The 27,847-nt window shown below is 52.4% G+C and overlaps 1 protein-coding gene across 1 annotated transcript in view; it reads left to right on the forward strand.

The window, feature by feature from the left end:
- Positions 1 to 25,622, forward strand: part of Pmepa1 (prostate transmembrane protein, androgen induced 1) — a 51,411-nt gene extending 25,789 nt beyond the window's left edge. Inside the window, exons 2-4 of the mRNA XM_021154437.2 lie at positions 15,765 to 15,919; positions 21,425 to 21,475; positions 21,724 to 25,622. Coding sequence (XP_021010096.1) covers positions 15,765 to 15,919; positions 21,425 to 21,475; positions 21,724 to 22,245 — 728 coding nt within the window. The 3' untranslated portion in view covers positions 22,246 to 25,622. The remainder of the gene's footprint in view (positions 1 to 15,764; positions 15,920 to 21,424; positions 21,476 to 21,723) is intronic.
- Positions 25,623 to 27,847: the final 2,225 nt, after the last annotated feature.

A 27,847-nucleotide genomic window follows, 5' to 3' on the forward strand; every position in this document is an offset into this window, starting at 1 on the left:
ATTGAGTGGAGTGGCTTTGGCTATGGGACTTCTGGCAGGGCTGATCTGTAAGCTAGACTCAAGCTCACCTTGCAGGGTCCTACCTGAATCATTTTCCAGGTCCACTGTCTGTGCTGCCTGTACCTTAACTGCACACAGGATCACTCCTCCCTTCCAGCAAGCCCTAATTCTATCTGCCCAGCCCCTAAGTAGCTGTTTCCTTGTCCTGGGGACAGGAGTAACTGCTTTCTTTTCCGTGCATGAGGCCACTGTTCCTGCCTCAGGACATTTGCACTTCCAGTCTTGAGTTTATTCTCTTCCCCATCCACCCACATCTTTTTCACCAGCTCAGAGCTGTCTCTGATTACCCCTGGTGCGGGTGTCTTTCTCCCCAGTGCTCACTCACAATTGGAGCCTGCCCTGAGGCGATACCTTGGAAACTGGTGGAGGATCTGTCCCTGGGGAGTACAAGTGTGCTCTGAGTCACTTCGGCAGCTTTGCTTGTGCAGGGGTTATGCTAACAGTTTATAGAGCCACTTTGCACATTTTTCTGTGCTATAACTGTTGCAGCTTACAGGGCCTGGACACTGGACACATGTGAAATCCTTTGCGTGGCTGATACATTCATTGATGCTGATACATTGATGCTGAGCCTTGGCAGTGCTCGCTGATACATTGATGCTGAACTTTGGCCAGTGCTTGGTTGCAGCCAGGCTACCATGGCTTAGGGAAGCCCACACTCTTCTCCCAGCATCTTGTTCGCCTTTAGGAATGAGGTTCCAGACTCTATTCTCATGGCAGAGTCAACAGGAGCCACCACCCTCAGGTGACTTGGAATTCCCTCTCCTCGTTTCTGAATCTTAAACGTTGTGTTTAGAATTAAATCTTCAACCCTGGGAGCCAGACTTCAAGTTGAAGGGTGGCAGCTGAGGGCTGGTTCCATGTGGTTGCCTACAGCAGCCAGATGGCAGGTGCTGGGAGGGGAGCGGGGGAGGCTGGGATGGAAAGAGAGGGGGAGGCTGGGGTACAGAGGAGGAAGAGTCCGGAGATGGGGAGAGGCTGGGACAGAGAGGAGAGGCTGGGGTGGAGGGAGTGGAGCTTCTGTTAGCCATTTGTTCCCCTGTAGCTCCCTGCCATCCTGGAGGTTGGCTGGGTTGTGCCTCAGGGATGATTGCTGGGGATACCCTCTGCAGGGTGGTCCTAGTGCCTTCCCAGACCATTCACTTAGTGGGGAAAACCCTAAAGTCTTCATTGGAAATGGCAATTGAGAGCCATAGCTTTAACCTTCCTGCACCCTCTGTGGCTATCACACTAAGGCCAGAGGACCACCATTCCAGCTCTCCACTGAGCAGCTGACCTTCCCCATGTGCCGGTTCCTGCTGTGCTGTCCCTGCTGTGCCCTTTAATCTCCTGTAGATTTGTGTAACCGCCACAAAAGAGCCCCACAACAGTCCCATCCCAGAGACTCCACGTCCTTCCCTTTATAGCCACATACGCCTCCTCCTCTCCTGACAACGTCTAATCTGCTCTCCATCTCTATAATTTTGTCATTTCAAGGATGTTATATAAATGGGATCATACGGTGTATAGCTTTCTGAGATTGCTTTTTTATTTTTCTCTCACTCCAAGTAATTCCCTGAAGATGTGCCCAGGTTACCGGGCAGAGCTGTAGCCAATTCCTTTTCATTGCTGAGTAATATTCCAGGGTGTGACTGTAGGGTGCTCATCTGATCTGACCCTTCATGTTGAAAGGTACTTAGCCTGTGACCGGGTGTTGGCTGCCGATAAAGCTTCTGTGAATACTGGGCCCAAGGTTTGGGGTGAATGGAAGCCACTGCTTTGGTGGACCAATGCCCAGGAGTCTGAGTTTCAGCTTTTACAAGACCCTTAGCTTCTCATTAACTCCCCCACTGCGCCCTCACCCATTCCTGCCCTTCTGGGTCTTGGAGGTGGAACCATTCAAATGTCAAGTGATGCTCTTTGGGACCTCAGTGCCCGGCACTGTATACAGGGTCCCTCTCAAGTGCTTCCCAACTGGCAATATGCAAACACCAGCTACCAGGCTGGAGAGTGGATAATGGTGGTTCTCATGGCTGTCTCCTGGTGAGCTGTTTTGCCTGAAGCTCCCATCGCACTGGCTGCTCTCTCTGGCTATTTAGCAGGCCTCCTGCAAGACAGGAGATGCAGCTGCTATCTCTACCAGGAAGCAGGAAGGTCAGAGCTAGAGAAACTCCAGAATAGCCCTTGTGAAGTCCTTCCTAAGCAAAACAGACTCCCACTGATTAACACGGGTGTAGCTGGGGTGGGAGAGCCCATGAGGTGCTCATAGCAGGAAAGCCACTTACAAAGGTCCCAGGGTGGGGTTAATAACCAGACCAGCAGGACTGGAAGGTGCGAGCCGGCTTGAGCCTGTGTTTACTGGTGTGAGCCGGTGTGAGCCATACAGGGTCTGTGAAGTGCAGTGAAGAGGAGGGAGAGGGAAGTCTCCCAAGGTCTGATGTGCTGTGGGGAACCATCTACAGTCCCATGGTTATTAAAACTCCTTGCTGTGCTGGGGTCAAAACAGTAGGGGAGGGACAGGAGGTGGGAGGCTCAACAGAGAAAGGAGGTGACAAAGGTGGGTAGATAAACCCTTTGATTTTAACAGGTCTCCACCACCTGCCTCTGCCCTCTAGGTCCCTAAGCCACAACTGGGGCGTGGAGTCTCCTTGTGATTGCACCACAGCTCAGTCCTGAGTTCATGAAGGGCCCCTTCAGCATCTGTGGCCGTTGCTGAGCCCCAGTGGGTCTGTCCTGAGATGTCCCGTGTTCTTGCTTTCTGTCACAATTTCTTCCTCACTCTGCATGCCAGCCCCTGCTCTATAAGCTGAATTCGCCTGTCCTGTACCAGCCACCACAGGTCATTAACAACATGTGGTTGTCACACAGGTCCCCTCTGGGTCAGTGAAGCTGCTGGCTTTGTTATCTAATGCTGGCCTCCATTTATTATGCACCTACTGTTTATCAGCTGGTGTTGGGACACACTAGGAGTCCTAGCAACCACAAGAATGGTTGCAACCAGAATGGCTGCCCACAGTCCCTGGAGTGGATGGTACCTGTGTCTGCATTCCAACCTAGAGCAGGGCCACCTGCCAGCCCTGATCACCACACGCACAGCCCAACCCCCCACCCTCATCTCAGAACTCAGAACAAAGACTTCTCTGTGGCCTCCACCCTTTCCATGAAGACCCTAATCAGTGCCTTGCCCTACCTGGGATGGAGAATCGCTCTTAGGGAGTTCCCTGGAAGGGAAGCAGCAGCAGGGGCCAGAGGTGAAGGAGGCCTTAGTTGCTGGCAGCTGGGAGGCTGCACTTGCTTCTGGGGCTGGCTTTGCAAGGTGAATGTAAAGGAAGAGACACAGACAGTTGGCGGTGTGGGGAGAGCCCCATGGGCTTAGGCCCCAAATGGACCTAAGCAGACAGACCAGAGCAGCCTCTGGGAGGGAGGGACCCACAGACTCCGGAAACCCACCCATGTGCTTTGTGGCTCTACCTCGTGAGTCTCTGAGGCCAGCAGCCTAGCCACACCTCGACCTGTAGGTGGCACCAGGTCCCCTTGATGGTTAGCCATATATAGCCAACACTTCTCCCAGAGTACCCTCCTTATTACCAAATTGTCAAATTGTCAAACAGCCAGAAAGGGCTAGCCTGTGCCCCAGGCTCTTCCTCAGGTTCTGAGTCCTACGTAAGTGGATGGAACAGGTGCCATGTGGGTCAGCAGGTCATCTTGAGGACATGTGAGGTCATCCTGGGGACATGTGTTACCGTGACCTGGCCTTTCCGTGCAGTAAGTCAGGGGCCACTGCCTTCCCGCTGCTGCATCTAGAGACCAAGGGTGGGAAAGACGGGAGAGGCTGTCCTGAGAGTGACCCCAGTGAGGCCGCTTCCTGCCATCCTCAATGTGCCTTGCCTTACCCACTGGTAGAATGTAGGGCTGCATTGCCAGGCCCCTGTGACCCCTGTGGAGGGAACGTTCATCCCTCACCATTAAACTGTGTGACCCAGAACAAATCACAGTGCCCCTCTAAGTCTCAGACTCTCACAAGGCAAAGAAAGGCCTGTCCTGGAGAGCTGCGGGGACAATCCTGAAACGACAGTGACCCCCGCTCCCGCCCATTACATTCAATGTTGTCAATAGCTGTAGGAAGATTCTAGATCACTGACTCTATGTCCACACGAGTCTAACCGAAGCAAGGCCAGCTGGGATGCTGGGGTGTGAAATTGGAGTCCCTGTGTTCCGGGGCCTGGGCAGGTCAGTGGTGCTCAGGTGAGTGTGGCACAGCCAGGGCCCTGAGGACAGACCTGTCACTGTGAGATTGTTCTCTGCATTCATGCATGCAGATTGAAGCGGCTTGTTGATGTCCCCTGTTCCCAAGAGGTACCCCTCACTTGTGTCAGTCTGCCTACCCAGTGCAGAGGCTCCTGCATGTCTTCACCAGTCACCTCAGGCCACTGAAGCCATCCCCCCGGGGACTTGTGACTCAGGCAGCAGACAAGTATCTTCCTGAGGTATTGGGAATAGTGCTGTTTAAAACTAGGGCACTGGCATGTCCTGTCTAGGCAAGAACTGCTTTCTGGCTGGTCCTGTGGCCACATCCTCGCCGTTCTGTGGCATCTATCTTCTGAAGGCACTAGGCCTGTTGGATCAAGGCCCCAATCTTAGGACCACTGGTAGCCCAATCTCCAAATACAGTTGCTCACTGCAAGGGGGGGGGGGGGTCCGGGGTGGACACCAGTGTACAAATGTTAAGGAGACGCTGGGTTTCATGGTGATGCACAGTCTCGCCAACCGTAAGCTGTGTCTTGTAGGTTTCTTGTGAGCCAGGCAGCATGCAATCCGGTTTTTTTGGGATTCTCACGCCTACTGAAAAAGGGTAGCACCATTTGGTCGTGGGGTCTGGAGGTGGGGAAGCCCCAGCTTTGTAAACTGTGGGTCGTCACCCCATATGGTGCCGCATAACTGGATTTGGGGGTTGCGAAAAAATCTGGCAGCAGGAACAGGTTTCTGAATGCGCCAAAACCAAAACTTAAACTGGGAGTCGAGTTGTTACGGATCGTGGGGGCTGCTCATGGTCTCCCTCGGCCTCACGGCTTCCTCAACTCTGAACGCAGAGCGTGTGCACTTATGCACTGGACGTGATGTCACGCCTTGCGCCACCCGTGGACGGACACAGCCCGAGAACGCCTCCGCTCAGATCTGAGACTATGATCGCCATGCTTAAACATGCCGTCTTCTGCTCTGATTGAAACAGGATAGCTCGATGATGGAAAACAAAGGCTTGTAATCTTCCCGTACTACCACTCCTCAGCACATATCAAATTAGTATATCTTTGGATTGGATCGTGTTACAGTTTAAAACATTTATCTTTATTTTCCGTGTGTGGGTGTTTTGTCTGTGTGTATACACTGCTCTGTGTGCATGCACTGTGTGTGTGGAGAGCAGAAGAGCATGTCACATCCCTAGCACTGGAGTTATAGACCTTTTGAGTCACCTGATAGGGACGCTGGGAACGGAGCCCAAGTCCTCTGGAAGATCCGCAGTGCTCCCACTTTCCAGCCCCCAACTTTTCTAAAAAGGGAGTAAAAAAAAAAAAACACTCTAAATGAATTCTGGTTTGGGATTAGCAGAGAATTTTTAATAATTTAAAAAAAATGGCCTGCCTACCATTTTATAGTTAAGTATTCAGGCAAATGTGCCTTCTCGTGTTCCCTATTACAACATCAGAATATCAGCCAACTCTAGAAAGCATCGAGGAGGACGTGGCATCCTCCAGGACCACATCTGCAGCCAGGATTTAATTCTTTCTGTGAAGTAAATGGGCACACCTACCTCATTAGTATGCAGATTGCTCTCAGACTTGATAAATAGCAAAATGATACATATGCCAAAGAATTACTTTTAAATAAATTTCTTTGTGACTTATCAATAAATATTTTGTGTACTATTTTATATACCTATATGCCCCGGGGTTAATATCTTCTCTTGTACAAAGGAAATTGCCAGGTTCAGTGAGATGGCTCAGCAGGTTAAAGGCACTTGCTACCCAGCCTGACACAAACCAGATTCAATCCCTGAGATCCGTGTGCTGGAGAAAACCCAAGTTGTCCTCTGACCTCATGTGCACCGTGCCACGCCCACTAAATAAATAAAATTTTAAAAAATTTCCTGTTAAGAAGGGGTCAAGGGTAGAAAGTGTTTATACTGGGGGAAACAAGCTCTTGAAGCTAAGGCAGTTACTCGGGGCCACACATCATGGAGGTAGGAGCTAGGCATAGCCTGAGAGCACCTGCAATGCTCCAGTGACAGGTCCTTGCTGCTTAACTGGCCATGTGTGGATAGATTCCTGCTCTCCTCGCCGTCTGAGCACTGCTATAGCTCCCAACACTGAGGAGAGATTGCCCAGGGGACCCTGAGAGTCTCTTTACAGTGGTCTGGTTTTGTACCATAGTGCTCATGGGCAGCTCTCAAGCTGGGCTTTGAGAGGTGATAAGTCCAGTTAGTTAGGTAGCATGTTTCTGGCTTGCCAGGCTCATGCCAGTCAAGGGTGCCTGCTGGACTAGATTGCATGCTGACAGACTGGCACCGCTACCAGAGGCCACCTGACAGGCCAAGTGCCTGTCACTCCTGACTTAACCGTTTTCTTAGAAGTCCTGGCAGATGGAACAGGTGGTGTTCGCAGAAGTAAACCCTTCGTGGAAGAGTTTAAAGTTGCCAGGAGAACGAAAGCTGGAGGTAGCTGCAGTAAAGGTCAGGAGGGAGAGGGTAGCCTAGGCTGCAAAGACTGGGGCAAAGCCATCAGGAGGCCACAGGTGATAAATTGTGTGTGTGTGTGGGGGAGGGGCAGACACTGAGCAGGTGTGTTAGGCCTGCCTTCCCAGTGGTTGTCACTGGGAGCATGTGTGGGTGTCTGTGTGTGTGTGGGTGTCTGTGTGTGTCTGTGTGTATCTGTGTCTGTGTGTGTCTGCATATGTGTATACGTATCCTAGGAGGTCAAAAGAGGGTGTCAAGTTCCCCTGAAGCTGGAATTACAGGCAGTTGTGAGCCACCTGAAGTGGGAACTCGGAAGGGAACTCGGGTCCCTGCAAGAGCAGCTGCATTTGTAACTGTCAGGGTGGAGCTAGCTGTCCTTCAGCCCCAGATGGCACTGTCCACGGTTGTTGACTCTATCAGCTCTGCAGCCTTATGGAGAAGGTGTTCAGGAATCTCTGCTTTTCCCAAGCAGAAACTGAGGCTCAGCAAAGGAGTCCGCACAGTGCAGTATCACCACGCACTTGGCCGCTGGGAGAGATCTGGAGTTGGGATACAGGCTGCCCCTCATCACCCCCTCTCACCACCCGCCTCTGTCCAAGGCAGGGCCACCCCCCCCCCCCCCCCCCGTGATCACTGAGACTCCTCCCAGCTGACCCTTGGCTCCTCAGCACGCGGCAGGCGTCAATGAGGCCCCTAGGACTGAATACAGAGTGGTTGAGAAGGGGCTCAATGCCCATTGCATTGTGCCACAGCTTTAGAGCTGAGCCTTTTGTTCCAAAGCCTTGGAAACAGAGCTTGGGTTCACTTCCCTTCTCCTGGGTGCTGAAGCCCCCGACTCATGTCGGGGGTGGGTGGGGGGAATGCCAGGCCCTTGAAGATCAGTAATTGAGGGAAATACATGCTGGTTTCCAGGGAACACAGGCACCTCCTGGGGTGGGAGGGCATCATGAGCTACATTGTTGGCCAACACTTAGAAACTCATATCCATAAACAGACTCATACAAGGGATCTTTTGAGTATGTCATTAAGATTCCTTAAATTAAAATGGTGACTGTAGTAAATTAAAATGGTAACTGTAGTCGGCATGGTGGCCTTGAATCCCAGCACTGGGGAGGCAAGCGGATCTCTGTAAGTTTGAGGCCAGCCTGATCTATATATCGAGACCCTGTCTCAAAAGATAAACAAATTATGAATGCTTCTCTTAAAAGGGCAAACAGTGGGCCTTGAGGGATGGTTCAGTGGGCAAGCGTGAGAGCCTGAGTTCAGTCGCCCACAGGAAAAAAGCAGAGCATGAGGCTTGAAAACAGTTTAGTAGTTAAAGTACTGTGTTGGTCTTTCTGAGGACCCAAGGTTGATCCCCAGCTCCTGTGTCAGGTGGCTCTCTCCTAAGTGCCTGCAACTCCAGCTCCAGGGGAACCCAGCACCTAGATTCCAAGGTTTCCTGCACTCGTGTGTGCATGTGCATGCATGCGTGCATACACACACGTACAAACACACCTGTGCATGCACACACACTAATGCAAACAGCAGAGTAATACAAAAGATAAAAGTGCAGTCTTGTTCTTTCAGAAGTCAACATTCTTTTGTTGTTGTTTTTGTTTTTCGAGACAGGGTTTCTCTGTGTAGCCCTGGCTGTCCTGGAACCCACTTTGTAGATCAGGCTGGCCTCGAACTCAGAAATCCGCCTGCCTCTGCCTCCTGAGTGCTGCTATTAAAGGCGTGCGCCACCACGCCCGGCCAGAAGTCAAATTCTTAATTCCTTTTTTTTTCTTTCTGTAAAATGGGCCTCTGTTCTGTGTCCCTTTTTTCCTGTCCGACCATGACTGTCTCCTCCCCTTGGCATACCTGTGTGCCATCAGCTCTCAGCTGGAGTGACTTTTGCCCACATGTAGATGTCACCAAGGAGGTGATGAGACAAATCCCAGGAGTGCTGTAAATATACAGAGCAGCCCCCAACAGAGGGGACTCTGGGAGCCCAGACAACTCTCACCCTGAGGCAGAGAGGGCCTCAGACAGAGATCATCTTTTGGCGAGTACATGGGATCCTATAAAAATGTTTGCTGGGTTTGTTGGGTGACATCTAGAAATACCTCATGCAGTGTGGCCCCCCTCGTTCCCATGGATTCTATCAGCAGGGGATGGTAGTGTTAATTCTGTCACATGCCACGCTGCAGGTTAGCTTTGCAGGGTTGAAAGGTTACGCGCTGCTTGGTCCCTGCCTTCCTCAGCAGTGGCCATCCACACCGCCACCCTCAGATGGGCTTCCGTCCTGGACCCTCCCACTACCTCTGCTCAATCAACGGGGTCTGTCTGACTTATTTTAGAAATCTTTGGGGGTACAGCCTCAGTCACGTGGATGGAAGCGCTCTCTCACTGTGAATTCTCTCTGCCCTGCCAATAACTCACGAACGGGATTGACACTGTGCTGACAGCGGGTGTTTAAAGATGTTCGATGCCAGTGACAATAGGAAAAAAAAAGCCCATTAGTTCTTTCCATTTGGGTAATAGCAAGAAAGATAAAAGGTGCGTCTTTGCCCTCCCTCACTGAAGCAGCATTTAATCACGAAGCTCTCAAGTGATTAGACAGGCCTGCCTGCCACCTTCCTTCCCGGGACCGCTCGTTACCCGGGCCTGCTCAGCGTGCACACGAGTTCTCACTCAGTGCTAGATGCTCAGTGCTGGCCTCCTGTGTGGTCACTCCTGCAACAAAGCATCTAAGCTCGGAGGTGGAGATACAGGTCTGTGGTCCTCTGCCCCTGAGGGAGAAGCCAGCCCATCTCTACCTCACAGTCCTTTGCATGCCAGCTCAAGGTCTCAAACCAGGAGAAGCATGTAAAACCGGGCCTCTGTTCTGTGGCTCCTACATGCTTGTCCCTCCTTCAGTGGCCAGACCCCCAGGGAGCCTTTGCTGTCCACTCCCTGCTGGACCTGCTGGACAGGCCCTGGCTGAAGAGACTCCAGAGTTGATCTGTGCCCGACCCCGTGTTAAGATTCCTGCCCAGGGAAGGGTTAGTCCAGGGCTTCCGGGTCGTTCTGGGAACTTGAGGCGTGAACTGGGCCTCGTGGGAGGTGCAAGGATGTGTAGGTATCATGATCTGAGAACAGAACTTCTTAGGACCCAAAGTGTCAGTCATGATTCTAGCAAGGGAAAAAAAAAGATGGATGGAGAATGGATGAGAACCTGGATAGATGGATGGTCGAATGACAGACAGATGTAAGCATGGATGAATGGGGAATTCGGTGGATGAGAGTGGATGGATGCATGGATGCATGGATGGACAGACAGAACAGTACTGAGATATGAGGAGGCCATCTGGGTCCTGACCACCCATATGAAACATGATCGGGAAGGAATGGTCTCAGAGCCTCCTCATCCCCATTGCTACGCAGAATGTGAAGGCCCAGAGAGAACACCTTTGTCTCTGGAATCCTAATGATTAGCTCATTGTCTCACACACCCTGTGGAGCCTGGGGAATGAATGCCCAGTGCCCCCTTCCCACCTTCAATCCCAGACACGGCTCCTCCTGCCATCCTTGTCACACAGAGGTGACAATCTCAGCAGAGAGACTACCCGAGTGTCTTGTTACTTTAGAAATGGACCTGTTTCTTAGAGCCCACCTCTGTCCTGTACTATAAATTTAATTGTATGTGTTCATAACTGTCATATACAAGAGGGCGAGATAGATGGACCTGCTGATTCCTGTGTCCCCTCAAAGTGAGATTTGTGTAGAAAAGTTCTACCTTTATTTTTAATGCAATACTTGTGTGTGTGTGCGTGTACTGGCTTGCAAACTCAGACATAGAGGTCAGCCTCTGGTATTGTTTCTCAGGAGTTTTTTGAGGCAGAGGTTTCTGGCTGGGACCTTGGGGCTATGAGAAGCTAGCCAGCTGATGAGCCCAGGGAACAGTGTAGGTGTGGGCTGTCATGGCTGGCCTTGGGGTATGGGCCTCTTCCCTATGCCTGGCTTGGTGTCTGTAATCTCCGTGGGAGGGAGAGGCAGGTTATCAGAAGTTCAGAACTACCCTTGAGTATATATCAAGTATATATCAAGACTAGCCTTGGTTACGTAAAAACCTGTCTCAAAATAAAACAGGTTTGGTGTTGTGATGGGTCTTTTGCTCCATCCAGCACTTGGGAAGCAGAGGCAGGTGGATTTCTGAGTTTGGAGGCTAGCCTGGTTTATATAGTGAGTTCCAGGACAGCCTGAGCTACATAATGAGACTGTCTTGAAAGGAAAACAAACAAACAAACAAAGCTACCAAGAATGGAAGGGTCCTTCCTGACGACACCCAGGGGACACTTCCTGACACCCACTCTTCTTTGCTCTCAAGGCAGTGGTGACTGGAGGTGCCTGGGTGTGGGGAGTGTTACCTGGTCACTCAAGGTCACCTGGCCAGAGGTGACCTTGATCCTAGCAGAACCTGGCAGCTTTCTGAAAGCCTGGCAGTCTGTCCTGAAAACCAGAACCTGCTACTGCCTGCTCTCCAGTCCTTGGGGGGCAGGGGTGGGGGAAGCAATAAAAAAACAAAAAGTTCTTCCATTAAGAAATAAATGTACCTCAGAGATGTTTGCAACTGCACCCAAGAAATGACAAAAGTTATTCCTTTGACATCTAGTCTAATTTTACTTGAATTCAAGGGCATGGGGGAGCCTGTTCATATTCAAATACAAGAGGCAGTGGGGGAGGGTTGTTGATGGAGTGGCCGGAACCCCAGCGACCAGGGCTCCTCAGAATGACAATGAGGCCGCCCGCCGGGTCTCCACTAGGCAGACCTAACGAGATTAGATTTTCATAAATTTCAGACAGTGCCAATTCCTAATTCCTCCGTGTGCGGCCCGCAGGCCAGACAGGGCCTGGTGCAGGCTGCTTGTTAACGGGGAAGGACGCGGCTGCCCTCCCCTGAGGCAGCCCCAGGGGCAGGCTTGGGGAGATCATCTGGTGTGGAAAACCCCTACCAAGGCTAGCGGGAGCCAGGTGGATCTGCCCAGCTCTCCTGCCCCGCTCTGTGCTGCCCTCGGAACTGGAAGCCTGGGGGCAGGGCGGTACATCCACCCTGATACCAGGTGGTTGGAGCCTGTCTGCTCCTCCTGTGTCCCAGTCGGCACTGGGAAGGAGCGGAAGACTGGGATTCCAACCCTGTTCCTTTTCTAGAACAGGTGCCAAAGATGGGGACAGAAGGATGTCACCTTCTCCTTAGCAGCTGGAACTGAAGTGCCTGTGGCTCACCTGTCACAGAGTCAAGTTCTGGCCCTTGCAGGGATTAAGGTGTGTGCCACACTATGCCTGCCTCGGTTTGTTTTGAGATGGGTTTTCATGTAGCCAGAGCCATCCCCTCTTAAGGACCAGCCATGGCCATGGCTGTGGCTGTGGCCCTTGTTGCCACACAGGGTGGTTCCCTTCTCACCACTCCTGGCGAAATGTTTGATGACTGCTTTAGGATGTCATTGGCTTCCTTTTCTTATTTACTGGCAAGGTCTCACCCTATGGGGCACACTGGCCTCATTGTGTAGATCAGGCTGCTCTTGGCCCAGCCTCAGCCCTCCTGCCTCACCCTCCCAGGTACTTGTAAGGCAGACATGAACTATGAGCCCGGCTTCACCTCCCTCAGAGCCAGTATTTTCTCATAAGAGCCCTAATTCAGAGAGTGTGTTCTCAGCTCCGCTGCAGTCAACATGGTCTGGACAACACGGCGTGGCTCTGCCTGTCTGCCCGGCCTTGCCACAGATGGGTCCAACTGTACCTGACCTGGGTGAAATCCCGAGGAAGCTGTCTGTCCTTACGCCAGGTGTGTCTGTGTGTCTGCTTTGGAGGTACAGGGACTCTTTGGTAGTGTGTTCCTAACCTAGCACCCTACTCTGCCTCAGTGGTTGCTGGGCACTCTGCAGACCCTGTGGGAACAATGTTGTGGGCACTTCCTGTCCTACTCGATGGCCAGCCACATTCCATCACGAGCTTTGCTGGACATTTCCATGGACTTGGTTGCTCATTTTGGATCTGTATTTTCTCCTCCTGGCTTGTGCACTTTCTATGTCTTGCCAAAGTTGATAATGGTGGAACCCCGTGACCAGATTTGTGTGTACAGAGTCCTCCCCTCACTTTGGGGAGCCAATCTATTTTCTAGACATAGGAACCCAGACTTGTCAACCCCAGACCCTGCAGGGCCTGTGCCCATTGTCCCCATGTCCTGTCAGCTTCTGCCAGGCCTGCTGCCTCAGATCCTGTCTCTCCAGTCTTCCCATGGCTCCAGACCACCCTAGGAAGAGTGTAGCAGCCTGTCCAGTCCCTCAGGCCACCAGAGGACAGGAACAAAGGCTGCCTGCATCTCCCCATTCCTTTCAGGCCTGATGTGGGCAGAAGCCCCAGAGAAAGCCAGAGGGGTGTCTCGGCCAGGGTGAGGACTCACAGAGTTGGGGGGAGGAGTTGCGGGCCCTTTGGAGGAGTGGGGGTGTTGCACAAAGCAGGCCCTGTGTCCCTTGAATGCATGGCTTTATCCCAGTCAGGACAGCCAGACCTGAGAGCCCAGTACGTTCAGAACAAACCATCCAGCCCTTGTCCCGCCTCTTCTGGGGAGACAGGAGCATAGCTGCAGTGACCCAGTCTTGAACCTCACTGTGGCCCCACTCAGGCTGTACATAAGGGTGCCGGAGTGTCCACTAGAAGGAGCCATGTGAGGCATGGGTGAATCTCAGCAGAGTTCTTGTAGCTCAACACCTCCACACTACCTCTACCCTACTCCACGTAGCTCCTCCAGGGTGAGGTGGGCCAGCTCAGAAGCTCTGCGTGTAGCCCAGGTCAGTACTTGTGGGCCCTTGGACTTTAGATGCTTCCGTCACGGTCCTGTGTCTGAAGGTTCTGCTCTTCAGTGAGGCTTGAGAAGGCACTCACATCAGGGGAAGGGACCATCTAAGCTTCACTGGACTTAGAGGGGTCATTCTGTTGTGGGAGGAGTGTTCTGGGTGCTAAGATGCTCAGTAGCATAGTGGGCCCTGCCTAAATGTGGTCATAGCACACGCAGTGGTCCAGTGCTGTGATGGACCTGTGGGGAACAGGAAGAGGAGATGATATTCCTGCTGGGGCTGAGGGATAGCTTGGGACAGGGATAGCCTGGGACAGGGATGGCCTGGGACAAGGATAGCGTGGGACAGAGATGGTCTGGGACAGGCATAGCCTGGAACAGGGATGGTCTGGGACAGGGATAGCCTGGGCCAGCTCTATGAGCTGCTAACCCATTCACACACAGTAAGGTGCCCATCCTGGGTGTGTTACCCTGCTCAAGGCAACAAGGAAACCATGGTGGTGGCAGGAGGGAGTTAACCCTGCTTAGGTTTGAGGCTTGGGCCTATGGTGGCTTTCAGCCCCTCCTCAGTTCCTGTCTCTGGTAAGCACAGAGTCAACCACCTTGCAAGTGAACTTGTGGCCTTGGCGTCCCTTCCCTCTTTTACAGCAAGGAGTGCTCCCCCACCCCACCCCCCAGGTCTTCCCCTAAGAGGCTCATCACTGTGCCTCCACCTCTGGCAGGGCCTTTGGGATGCCTGCTGTCTGTCCTTCTACTGAATCCAGTGTCCTGCAAGACTCCTGGCATCCTGCCTGTTGCTGGGGGTGCTCTGCTGGCACCAGCTGCAGCCAGCTGCTAAGCCTCGGCCCCTCGGAGTCAGCAGAACCACCCGCTTAAGCAGTAGCAAAACAGCCTTTCCCTTCCCAGCACCGGGGGCTTTTTCTCCTTCTAGAGGGGAAATCAACTAAATTGGAAATCAGGAGAAGAGGGTGTGGAAGGGGCCCAGGGATGGGGCCTCTGAAAGAAGAGAATCCCAGCAAGGGCAGCATCTGGGATGAGTCTGAGGCTTTCACTAGGAGGGCCCTGTGACCATGACTGCGCTGTGTGCCTGTGTGGTATGTGTTCTTATATGTTATTATGTGGCTAAGGGGTGTGTGTGTGTGTGTGTGTGTGTGTGTGTGTGTGTGTGTGCGCGTGCGCGCTGCCTTGTGTTTTTCTGAGGTGTGTAACAGGTTTGGCCCATTTTTTTTTTTTTTTTTTTTTTACTGGGCTATATTTTGGGATGGGTGTCAAGAATACTGAGGTATGGTTTTGGGGCTGCCTGTGAGGGTGCTGAGGTGTGTAGGGGTGGTGGGATGTTTTTTGAGGAGTGTAGAAGGGTTTTGGAGTGTCTGAGATTTAAGAGTGTTGGCCATGTTGGGGTGTAGAGAATGTACAAACCTTAAGCAGTTGTTTTGGAGCGTGTAAGAGGGTTGGAAAGTTAATGTAAAGAAAAACATTGGGGTACAGGACTGTTATTTTAGGGTGTTTAGGAAGTTTTTGGAGTTAGTTTATGAGAGTATTGACATAGGAACATGCCTATTTGGCAGGTGAAGGGTTGAGTGCTGAACTATTGGGCCGTTTTGGGGGTGTGTAGGAGGGTTGGGGTGCTGGTGGGAAGTTGGACAGTGTAGGAGTAGTGGGATATTCTTTGTGGGGAGATACAGTCAGGGTGGGATGCTAGTGTAGGGGAGGGTTGGGTATGGCTGGTGTGGGGGAGGGTCAGGGTATGTAAGAGCACTGGGCTGTTGTTTTAAGGGTGGGAAGGTTGAAACATTGATTGCTGGGATGTGAGTGTTAGGATATTGGAGAGCCCTGCACTGGGCCGGTCTTACATGCACATGCCCCTGTGTTGCCTCTACCTCTGTCCACATCCCTCACCGGCGCCCACACGAGCCCCTCTTCTTCCCACTGTCCCTCTCCCCGGCCCCATAAGTGAAAGGACCCTAGCCACCGGGATTCAAAACACAAGTTCCTTTCTGAGAGCCAGGCCATGCCAGGCATCTCTGAGGGTGGGACCGAGTCTTCATGGACCGTATTCAAGGTTGGGACTGGACCACGTTCTGAGCACGGGGTCTCCGAGCTGTCTTCTCCCCTGTGCCCCCAAGTCCTGAGCGTTACGTAGACGAGAGCCTTTGGAGGCTGACCCTAAAGTCTCACGTGTCCCCCTGCCCACAGCGGAGCTGGAGTTCGTGCAGATCGTGGTCATCGTGGTCGTGATGATGGTGATGGTGGTGATGATTACCTGTCTGCTAAGCCACTACAAGCTGTCAGCCCGCTCCCTCATCAGCCGACACAGCCAGGCCAGGAGGAGAGACGATGGACTGTCCTCGGTGAGTGGGGCCTCGGCCTAGGTTCCCAACTGCTGCACGGAACACTCGCGTTACCTCCATCTGGGTGCTCACAGGACCAGGGATGAGGGCTCAGAGGCTGCTGCTTCCTCTAGGCAGTGAAGCAGGGACTGGAGGTGGATAAGACTCACACTCTTGAGAGACCAGGAGTGCGTGAAGATTTGGGCTGAAGGGAAGCTAGGAATTTGCACCTTTGAGGTAGACATGAGGATGTGCCCAAGCCTGAGGGCCTAGCAAAGCTGCCCCTAGAAGTGGCTCCTGCTGTCTTCCCAGAGGGAGCAGGAAGTGTCAGGTATGATTCTGTGGGCTCCCCAGAGGAACCCCACTACGTGAGGCGGAGCTGGGAGCTGGCCTAATCTCCAAAGCTAGGGGCTGAGTGGGTACCGGTTTGGGGGGGCAAGGAGGTGGAAGACAATTCAGGGGAGACAGCTAGGCGACAGGTCAGGCCTCCTAAGGCCATTGAGAAGCCAAGTGAGACAGAGTGAAGAGATGGCAGCTGCTGCTTAACTGAGTGTCCACCATCTGGCTCCTCAGGTGTGATGAGCCAGCACAGGGCGCCTCCTGGGCAGTCCAGGCTTGACATAGTCTCTGGTGGGAAGGCTTGACATAGTGAGCTTGCTGTCTCCGTGTGACGCCTCCCCCACCAGCTCTCTGCTGGGTGCTCTCTGTGTGCCCAAACTCCCCAGCTTTGGGGGAAGCTGTGCATGAGAGGTGCAGGAGAGCGTCCTTTAGCTTTCTATAGAGCCCCGACACTCTTCAGAGAGAGGGAAGACCAAACATAGCCAGCCTTGGGATCAGAGTTCAGCGTCCTGGGGCTCAGCCACCCTCAGAGCCCAAGAGGCAAGCATTCCCATGTGTGCTGGGCCTCTTGTTAGCCTAAGTGAGACTGTGTAACTAGTCCCAGTTTACTTACATCCTTCCAGGGACACTCAGTCACCTGGAGTAACTTAATGTACCCAGAGGACTGCTTGGTCTCTATGCAAACAAGCAAGGGTTTTACACGCACACGCACACTCACGGACACACATGCCAAGCCAAGCTGGGGATCCTAAAACTACCCTCTGTCACTGAGGGACAATCACTGCTCCAGAGGGGATCATCCTAGCTGACATTACAAGCGTGTGTTTTGGACGCTTTGGCGCTGTGAGCATCAGGGACTACCTGGGACCCAACAGCGTCCTCTCTGGACTCCAGAGTCAGTGCCTGGGAAGTCATCTCCTATGGGTAGGACTTGCCCCTCCTGACTGCAACATCAGGCCCCTTTGGGAAGCTCTGTCCTGCCCTCAGGTGTTCACAGTCAGCAGCAGTGGGGTGAAGGGAGGCATAGTCGTTAGCCTGAGATGGAGGAAGCTAGCACATACACAACCCTGTCTCCTGGATGGCTCAGCAGGTGCAGGGAGGATGGGGTGAGCAGAGCCATGCTGGGCGCAGTGCCCCAGTTTTGGGAGGAGGGGTGTCCCGGGCTGGCAGAGGCTCCTAAGTCTAAAAACTAAGCCAAGACAGAACTGGCTATGGCCTGAGAAGCAGGGCTGTTCCTGGCAGGTTGGGGCATCTCTGCTTGCGTCAGGACCAGTTTCAGTGCGTCACCAGTTCATCAGGGCAGGAGCGGTGACAGAGACACTGGGACTCCTGACTGAGGCTCAGGACACAGCCTGAGGACAAAGCCGACACCTGCTGTATAGGAATCCTGCCTGTTATGCCCTGTTATGCTCACCTGGCTCGTTTGTTATCTCCGTTACCTAGCAATAGGCAATGCCAGCTGCCTAGCCGGTGTTCTTCACACAGCACCAGCCATGAGTGACGTCCGTCCGGGGCTCATTCCCTCACAAAGGAGTAACTAGGGCTCAGAGAGGTGGGTGGGGCACTCGCCCAAGGCCATGGCGGTGCTAGTGAAGATCCCGTAGCCCACTGTGGGGTGTGGCTAGCCGAGAGCGTGGGGTGTGAGAACCGAGGCTCTGGGTCCAGATGGCAGAGAGTGCGGCTCATTCCACACGTACACCTGAGCTTAGCTGCTGCTGTAACAGACAGAACCCAGGACGACTCCCCAGACACTCAAAGAGAGCCACTCCTTCACTGTCTCTCCTGTACCACCTGGCTGGATAAACAGGAGACCCAGGGGAGACCTGGAACAGAAGGTGACGGTTCCCCTGGGACCCCCTCTCTTTCCGACACAGTGCATCTGAGGTGTCTCCAGGCCTTGTGTCCTCCCAGAGAGACCTAGATACAGCTGTTGTCTGCCTGGGCTCAGTGTGCCACACTAGGCTCGCCGGCCTACCCGGCGCCTTGCCCCTTGGCTGTCTCTGGCAATTGGGGAGGAGGGGCCCCTCCTACTTATGTGAGTAGGCTACAGATCCATCTCCATGCACCTCCCTTACTGGAAGATCACCTCTCCTCAGACCTAGTACAGGAGGAGCAGGTGGACCTGTCTGGTTGAAGCCAGGTCTCAGCTTCACCATGCCCTACTGTGTCACACTGGCTAAGTCCTGTCCTCCTCCTCCCTGCCCCCATCTCTCCATCTCTCTGATGCTTTTTTCATATGATAAACAGTAAAAAGGGTGATAGGCATGAGGGTCAGGTGCAGGGAAGGACCCGCAAGCCCATTCCTTGGCATCCACCAATCCAGTGTTCATTGAGACAGTCGGTTCCTACCTCCACATAGCCTGTATCGCCCCTGAGGAGTGTGGTTTGTCAACGAGTCACCTCAGACCAGGAGCTCAGCTAGGGTCTGAGATGAATCCATGTTTTATATTCTGATCAACCCTTGGCCTAAGTCTCCTGCTCCCCGTGGAAGCACTGCCTGCGGCGAGTCCTCGTTCTGAGGCTAAAGGCAAAAAACTACAGTAAAACCAGATGCAGGGGTCAGCCAGAGCAGAAGCTCAGGCGTGCATCCATCCATATGCAGCTTCAGAGGGGTCCAGACCTTTCTCACCCTGGGGCAGGGAGGGCCTCAGCTCTCCACCTGCCAGATGTTTGCTTTACAGAATTTGATGGTGACCACTTGTCCGCAGGAAGGGAATGATTGTCACTGTGGAGTTGAGGGGACAGTCAGAGCCATGTCTGGAAGCTGACCAAAGGGACTTTCCAAGCAGGTAGTAGCTCTCAATCTAGAGTTGCAGCCAGGAGGGAGTCATCAGGCCTCAACAGAGTGACCTGGCCCAAGGGCTGTGTGCCTGGGTTTGTAAATAAAGTTTTATTGGCACACAACCATGCCTGTTAGTGTTTATGAGCTATTAGGATTTAACAAAAACTCCTCCCACCCAGTATAATGTTTTTAGCTATTCTTTGATAGTTCATGTTATACAAAAACTTTTATTCTGACCCTTTGTAGAAATGGCTGGCAGACTCCTCCTGCTTTGGGGGGGGGGGGTCCAGAGGGAGAGGCCGTGGAGAAGTGGAACTCAGGCATCCTAATTAAGAAGAGATCACATAACAGGAGCCAGCAGCACCCCAGACAGTGTGGAAGGAGCAAGAAGGAGTCCCAAAGCCATCGTAGGGCAAGCAACACAGTTCTAGGAGAAGGACGGGAGGGGCTGTCCTCACTGCTGACTAGGGCTGGCAGCATTGGCTATGGAACTGGACCCTGCCTTTCACCTCCCCTCAGCGGCTGCCTGAAGTCCCAGGGTTAGGGAACATCAAGAGACAGTTATGTGATAGTCGATTGCTGTAACTTAAGCATATGCTGTGACCCACACTAGACTATAGGCACAGGGGATATTGCAGCTTCGCAGGCAGAGTGAGCCATGTAAACAGGGTATCATGAGCAGAAATGAGGCCGTGTGTAGGAAGGAAAAGGGCTGGCCTTCTCCGTTGCTCGTCTGTGGCTGTGCTAAAACCTGGTGACCAAAGGCAGTTTGTTTGAGGAAGGGGTTATTTCAGCTTACACTTCCAGGTCACGCAGTTCATCACTGAAGGGAGTATGAGAGCTGTGAGGTTTGCTGGGCTAGCAATGGGTGGATGGAGCTAGCATCAAAAGAATCTAAGCAGATTTGGAAGAGGATGTGGGTAGGAAGGAGTAGGCCCTGTGGTAAGGGGCAAGCCAGAGCAGAGGCAGGCCCCTCTGTTGCAGCATATGAAGCCTCTTGGCGCCTCCTTGTGGACCCCACCAGCTCCTCCTGCAGAAGCCATGCCTTCCTTAGTGTATACTTGACTGACATGTCTGCAAGGCAGGGGTGAAGGGCAGCTTAGGTCTTCACCGTACAGCAGGCAGAGGTGCCCAAGCAAGGTAGACTGAGTGGCTGTGTATGGGGGGAGATCTGAGGGAGGGAGGCTCCAGTTGGTGGGATGCAGACACCAGGAGACACCTGTGTGTCTGGCTTGTATGTTTTTAGGGTAGCCAGGGCCATTCACTGTATCAAAGAATCTCCACCTGCAGGTGCAAGCCCCAGCACCGCCTAGTGGCCACTGCGTGAACTGCAGTCCTCTGCAGCTCAGGGAGGAACTTGTCTGAACTCACAGAGCCCGGTGTAGTTTAGAGTGGTAGGAAGATGTATTTTCATCTGGATTGTGATGATGGGATGTTTACTTGACCACATTTTAGGCTCCAAGTGTTTGAGAATTTTATTTCTGTAGGTACAACGGAATAAAACCAAAATTAAGGCAGCTTTTCTGCAGGCTAGCAGTTACACTAGAACCATTCAGGACAGCTCAGAGCTACTGACCCTAGCAAGGACACTCTCTCTCATGGGAGAGTTCGCGCCCTTCCTGGGACTCCCACTGCTGAGGACGGGAGCCTCATGAGTGACAGCCATCACACAAATGATTCCATATCTGTTTATTGATAATAAAGATGTGAGAAACTCTAAATTATAGAGTCTGTAGGGACCCACACACTGAACATCAACAAAGAACCGGTCCCACCGAGGAGTGACCAGTCCAAAGGCCTGAGGCACACAGGCTTAACATGCTGAGGCACGTCAGACCTGGCTTCCGTGTGTGTGGCCGGGGGTGGGGGAGGTATGTGGTACCTGTTACTTTCTGATGCCCCCCGAGGGTCATCTGGATTGTGACATTCAACATTAAATTCACTAACTTCTCCAGCCACACATATGTGTCTACATGTTCAGATGCTGAACCTGTGAGGTCAATGTTCAGCATTTTGGGCACGATCATGCCGGGGGCAAGCAGTCATGGTAGAGACGGGAGGCAGGCAGGCAGGTAGGCAGGCCATACTGGGCTTCTTTAAAGCCAAGTAACACTCAGCTCTAATGCCCAGGTAAGCTGTCTGCAGGCTTTGGGAGGGGGGTGCCCCACAGATCAGATACGTGCTTTGGAAAGCCTACAGACAAGACAGCAACAGGAGCTGAGGGAGGAGCCAACAGCATCAGTGTGGCCTTGCCTCTGGCCATGCAGATGTGATAAGGTTGGAGGATGAGAAATGCATGCGCCCAAGACTTCACTCCAGGATGACAAGTTCAAATCTAGGATAGGTGGCATCTTGTGTCACCAGCTTTGTTCACTGCTGACCCTGTGTCCTTTTCCATCCTACAGGAAGGATGCCTCTGGCCCTCAGAGAGTACGGTGTCGGGTGGAATGCCGGAGGTAAGACCAAGTCGCGCCTCCCTCTCCCCCTCCCACCCTCTACTCACTGGACAGGCCTTGTCCAGGAACTCCCTGACTCCAGGAGGCCCCCTGTAGTGACATCTGCAGCCAGCCCTGTTTCTAGGGGCTTCTGGGGAGTCACCTATGGCCACCCTTCCTGAGCCCACCCAACTCAGTCTCTGAATCTGGGGGAATCCAACCTCAGTCTGCCTCCCTCCCTAACTCTGCTCTATCCCCCCTCCCTCCAGCCACAGGTCTATGCCCCGCCTCGGCCCACTGACCGCCTCGCTGTGCCCCCCTTCGTCCAGCGGAGCCGATTCCAGCCCACCTACCCCTACCTGCAGCACGAAATTGCCCTGCCACCCACCATCTCACTGTCTGATGGGGAGGAGCCCCCACCCTACCAGGGCCCCTGCACCCTCCAGCTACGGGACCCTGAGCAACAGCTGGAGCTGAACCGGGAATCTGTGCGCGCACCCCCTAACCGGACCATCTTCGACAGTGACCTTATAGACAGCACCATGCTGGGGGGCCCCTGTCCCCCCAGCAGTAACTCGGGCATCAGCGCCACCTGCTACAGCAGCGGTGGGCGCATGGAGGGGCCGCCCCCCACCTACAGCGAGGTCATCGGCCACTACCCTGGCTCCTCCTTCCAGCACCAGCAAAGTAACGGGCCATCCTCCCTGCTAGAGGGGACCCGGCTCCATCACTCGCACATTGCCCCACTGGAGAACAAGGAGAAGGAGAAACAGAAAGGTCACCCCCTCTAGGAGTGGGGGCCGGGGCGTCTGTAGGCAAAACCGCAAAAAAAAAAAAAAAGAGAAAAAAAAAAAAACACTCCGCACTTCTTAAGAGAGAAGAGAGAGGAAGTCAGGGGACATACAGGCCGAGTGGCCGTGTGCTGGTTCTCCTGTCTGTGTATAAATATTTACATGTTCTGTGTGGTCTGAATGCAAAAGCTCAAAAAGCTTGCAAAAAGAAAAAAGAAAATGTTTCTTTGTTGAGCCGTGTCTTGAAGGCAAAAGAGAAAATGCTCTACCAGTCTTTCCTTCATCGTTCTTAGTTGAGCTCTGTGCGTGAATGCTTAATTTCTTTTGTTTATGACGGTTTTACTTAACTTTAAAGACATATTTGCACAAAACCTTTGTTTAAGATCTGCAATATTATATATATAAATATATATATAAAATAAGAGAACTCTGTATGTGGGAGAGCAGGAGTATTTTTGTATGAGAAGAGGCCTATTCAAAAAAAAAAAAAGTTGTTTTCTGAACTAGAAGAGAAAAAAAAATGGCAATTTTTTGAGTGCCAACTCCGAAAGTGTGTATTACCTTGTAAAGAAAAAAAAAAATCCTACAAAGCAGGGGTTTAGAGCTATTTATATAAATGCTGCGATTTTGCACTATTTTTTAATATAATATATCAGTGCTTGTTTGATGGAAACTTCTAGAGAGTGTGTTGAGACTTGGAGAAATGTTGAGTTTCAGTCTGAACAGAGCAGCAGGGGTGTGTTCCTCCGCCCCCTGGGTCTCAGAGGGCCCCCACTGTGCAGGAAAGCCAGGCTCCCCCAGGGCCACACAGCATGCCGCCTGCAAGCCAATGGATGCTTCTGTCCAGACAGGCTGTGAACAGTTACACATTCCCTGCCGAAGGGGACCCGTGACGACGTGATGTGTCGTCCCTCTGGGTTACAGCTGAGTCAGGACCGTCTCCCCCCGCCACCCCCTCCCCAACAGAGGCACCCAATTCCAGATGCCTTTCCCAATATGAAAATAAACTGTTACCGAAGGAATCTTAGTTTTTTTTTTTTTTTTCTTCCTCTTTAAAACACAAAAACTATGAAGGTTCAGTGTTTGGGGGCAAGGTGCATCCCCAAAGCCAAAGCAGTCCCCGAATTTGGTGCCAGGTGGATACAGCAGCTGGCTTCGTGCAGAAGTGGGTTAGACTCCAGTGTCCCAAGGCTGGGATCTACGCAGTTCCACGCTGACATGTAGGAACGGCCCAGGGTGATGGCTGCTTGACCTCTGACCATATGTTTCCCTCAATATTGATTTTCACTTCAAGAAGCCAATTAAGAGTCAACCCAAGATTGAAAGGGACAAGCCCAAGTGTTCCCCCAGGAAGCCCAAAGGGGTTAGGAAAGACGGCCAGTACCACAGCCCATCCCTCCACCTCCAGTGTTAACTTTCCTTCTCCTCCTAGACTCTCCCCTCTGACCCGGAAAGAGTCGTATTAGATGTGGTCATCTGATCATCATTATCACATGTTAGCGGGACTGGGGTGTCATTTCCCAGCATGTAATTAGTATGTAGGATGCTGGGACCCCTAGAGGGCTTGCTGTTGTGTCTTCTGTGAATATAAGTGAAAGGGGGGTGAGTGTGTAGTGAGATCTCTTAGGGTTCAGCAGGAGCAGAGGCATCCCTCAGGTGAGTCTGCTGGAGTCCCTGGAGTGACCCCGCCACCCCTCCCCATCCACAGGGTGTTCCTATTTTCTGCCAAAAATGTTATCATGTAAATGAGAGATGGTAACCTGTACACAGCACCTTTTTATTACTTGAAAACCTTTTGGAGGTCAGGCCACCATGCCTGCTTATACACATACAGTTTTTAAAATATAGGTTACCCTGCTACCCTGCTGGATCCTGAGCCTAGAGGCCTGCAGATCCATCTTGGCAGAACATTCCCAGGAGACCTACTTCTCCAGGAGTGGTTGACCTGACCTCTCAAAGAGGATTCTTGAAAATATCACGATGTCACTGAGATGTCCCGTGTTTCCCTGTGCGAATAATATCCGATGCCTTACCGAGGAAGAGCTCTCCCTCTGGGCTCGGGGTGGGGGCACTCCCTACAGTGTCTCACTCTTGGGGCCAGTCCATCAAGGGCTACTGCTGAAGTTCAACTGTGCACACCCTTTCCCTTCCCTTCCCTCAGCGTGCATGTACCCTGCTTGCAGAGGCCCCCAGCTGTCCCTGCAGCCTCATGGAATACTGCATGTGGCTCCCATTCCTCTAGACAAGGAAACCTTATTTGTGTCTGTGGCTTCAGCTGAAAGCCAGGCCAAATGAATGTGCCCACTGTCCTCTGGGGCCAAAATGGCTGTCCTTGCTTTGTTGAATGGGTTGTTGCAGGGGCTTGCTGGGCTCATTTGACTTAAGGGCACACCTACTCCTTTGGGTAACAACCCTGGACTAGAAACTGGGGTCCCTTGGATGTGGGTTGTAGGAGCTTGAAGGGAAGGACTTGTTAAAGGCAGGGTGTCTCGTGTCCTGAATGTCAGGCTGTCAGTCCCTGCAGGCAGCTGCTGGTAGTGGGACCCTGAGCTCTGGCCAAACTCTACATGCTGGGTCCACACTATCTCTTCCCATGGCAAATTAAGCTGCTCCTGGGAAGTGGCTGGTTGGAAAGGAACCGACCTGGTAGGCTTGAGGAGTGGGGGGCAGAGATGGGGAGTCTATTGCTCCATTAGGTTCTGAGAAAGGGAGAGTTCTCTGCCCACATTACCATCTCCACTGCTTGCTCCAGAGAGGTCACAGCCCCTGCAGAGCTCCAGGCTGTGTAAAGGCAGGAAGGCTCTGCAGAGCTCCACACTGTGAGCCAGCTCTGTAAAGCTGGGATCTGCATGACTTTGCCTGCTGCGAGAAAGAAGTCTGTTGTTTTAGCAAAAAGTTAAAACATGACCCTGTACCCTACATGTAACAGGAATCAGGGTGAGGCAGATTCCAGACCTTCTCTGTTCAATCGCTCTCTGTTCTTGGTCACTGTTGTGACCCGCGTGGTCAACTTCCATGTCCCATGTCCCTCAACTTCCAGAACCACAGAATATTGTAATGATGCGAGATGTGTTCTCATCTGTGCTCTGGACTTGAGAGCCCGAAATGCCACACCTCCTATGTCATCTGTCACCCCTCCCTCAGCCCACTGTCCGGCTGCACTGCTGCTCGGCTTTGGGGTGTCCTTCTTTGCAGCTGTCCCCCCCCCACCTTCTGTTCCTGGTCAGCACTGGGGATTTCTCCGTGCCTGGAGCACCCCACGGTGGGAGACTGTACCCAGGCCTGAAGGAGCTGTTCTCTGTGTATCTATAATCTTTGGTGCCAATGTTGGCGTTCTGAAAAGCCGCAATACACAATAAATTTTACAGTTCTTTGGAGAGTGAATTTTTCTCCCTTTTTTAGCTGGGTAGCTCTCCTTTCCTGCCTACCCTCATCCTTCACGACAACGCAGGACACATGGAGTAAAGACAGAGGCTACAGTACCTACTGGGGGCCCTTAGATAGTTTGTTCAACATCTCTATGAGGTCACTTAGTGCTGGGGGTGGGTGTCAGAAGGAACCCTTGCTCCCACAAATGGCTCTAATAAAGGAAGGGTGGGGTTAAAGGAGTTCCCCAAACACTTGACTTCCCTCATTTCCTGAGCAAAGTTCAGGTAAGGTCTTCAGAAAGACACGCTTAGGCGGCCTTCAGAAGTCAACCCCGAGACACGGGCTATGTGCAGGAGGTTTGATGTTGCCCCCTGACCCTAGAGGAGGGGGAAAGCAAGCTGTTTGCAGGTGAAGGCCAACCTCAGATCAATACCAGTGAGGTCTCTGTGGTAAGTTACACCCAGGAGTACCATGTACCAAGCCCTCCTGGTCCTCGGTGCCCAAAGGTGGAGCAGAGAGGAGCCCTAGTGGTACACAGGAGCCCTACTCCTGGGCACTAGGCTTCAACATAAGGCTCTTGGAAGCTGGGGGTGGGGCACACAGACCCCCTAAAAGAGCTCCCCGGTGTTTTATCACCCACCACCCACACACTGAGTACCCAGCTCAGGTACTGTTTACTTCATACAGAGCCATCTTTAAGGCCTAGGATTTTAAAAGCTTCAGTCAAAACGGAAGTGGATACCCCAGGGGAGTTACCTGGGGTTACCTAAGGTTATGGGATGTCTCAGTTCTTTTGGGATGGCTGCAGCTGCAGGTGGACCAGGGGCACTGGCTACCCATCTTCAATGCAAGTTTCCTGGTGGCAGAGCCCGAGTATTTCAGAGAACTTAGGAGGACCCTAAAGAGCTTGCTCCCCCACCACTTGTGGGGAGCACCGGGGCCACCTGCACACTAATCCAGCTGGCTCCTGGGCCATATCTTCTCCAGGGTCACTCCCACAACTCATCTGTGTCCCCACACACACATCAGTCACTCTTATTAGCACTGTGGCTTTGAGGTTCCTTATTAACAGGTGCCCCCTTGAGCCTCTGGATCATTCACAGAGAGAGCCACAAGCAGGAAGGCAGAAGCTATCCCACTGAAGGACTGTGTGTGTGTGCTAGCTGTGTGCCTCCTGGATGCCCAACTTCAGACTGAGTGCCCAGAGCACACACAGGTGAGAGTCTGATAGTGTGAAAGGAAGAGTTTGAGCCTCAAACTATGGAGAAGAAATAACAAAACAACCATGGTAGATGTTCAGTTAGCCATCTGGAAACCCAAGTATCATGTCAAAGTCATTAATCACTCCATTTAGCTGTCATGAACATTTTATGAGTCTTTGCTGTAGTTGAAGAGAGGTTGTGGTCTCTCACCCAGAAAGCATGACCACGGCCAGCTTTGACTAAGTGTATTTCTTTTAAAGTCTATCTGGGCCTAGGGAGATGGTTCCGTGGTAAAGTATCTATCATACAGGCATTAGGACCCATGTTCATATCCCTAATGCCCACATAAAAGCCAGATGTGACAGCTCGTATCTGCAGCTCCAGCACTCCTGAGCTGGGTCAGAGCCTGGAAATCCTGAGGCTTGAGGGCCATCCAGTCTGGTCAAATCTATGAGCCCCATGGCCCATGACTCAAAAATAAGACGGAGAATTATAGAAAAAGGCACCTGACATTCCACATGCACACACACGCACACAAAGCGAAGTCTAGCTGTGCATGCCTGTAATCCTAGCATACGGAAGGCTGGGGCAAGAGATTTGCTGCAAGTCCAAGACCAGCCTGGAAAAGAGTGAGACTCTGGGTCAGAACAAAACAAACAGAAAATATAATTTAAGAAAACTCGAAGTTGTGATTATAAAATTCAAATAAGGTGTGAGCTGAGGCCAGGATAGCTGTCTGGATGTGGGAAAGGCAGAAATGTCATTCTGAAACAGGTTGTCGGGAAGAGAAGGGAAAATCTCTCCTAGACGTTGGATGACCAGTGGCAGCCTTCCCTGTCCCCTGGCCCACTTCCTGCCGATAGCTCTCCCTACCGTCAAGATAGGCCACCTATCCCAACTCAGAAGGAAGCCGTCTCTAGCCCTCGTATGACGTTCTGGGAAATCGTTTCTCTGAGGGCCTGGGTGGGTGCCTAGGCTTCCTGCCCTGGACCGGTCTCACACACCACTGACAATCCAGTTGTCTAAACCCT

Source organism: Mus caroli, unplaced genomic scaffold, assembly GCF_978045245.1.
Source record: "Mus caroli unplaced genomic scaffold, Mus_caroli_1 scaffold_2, whole genome shotgun sequence".
NCBI lineage: Eukaryota > Metazoa > Chordata > Mammalia > Rodentia > Muridae > Mus > Mus caroli.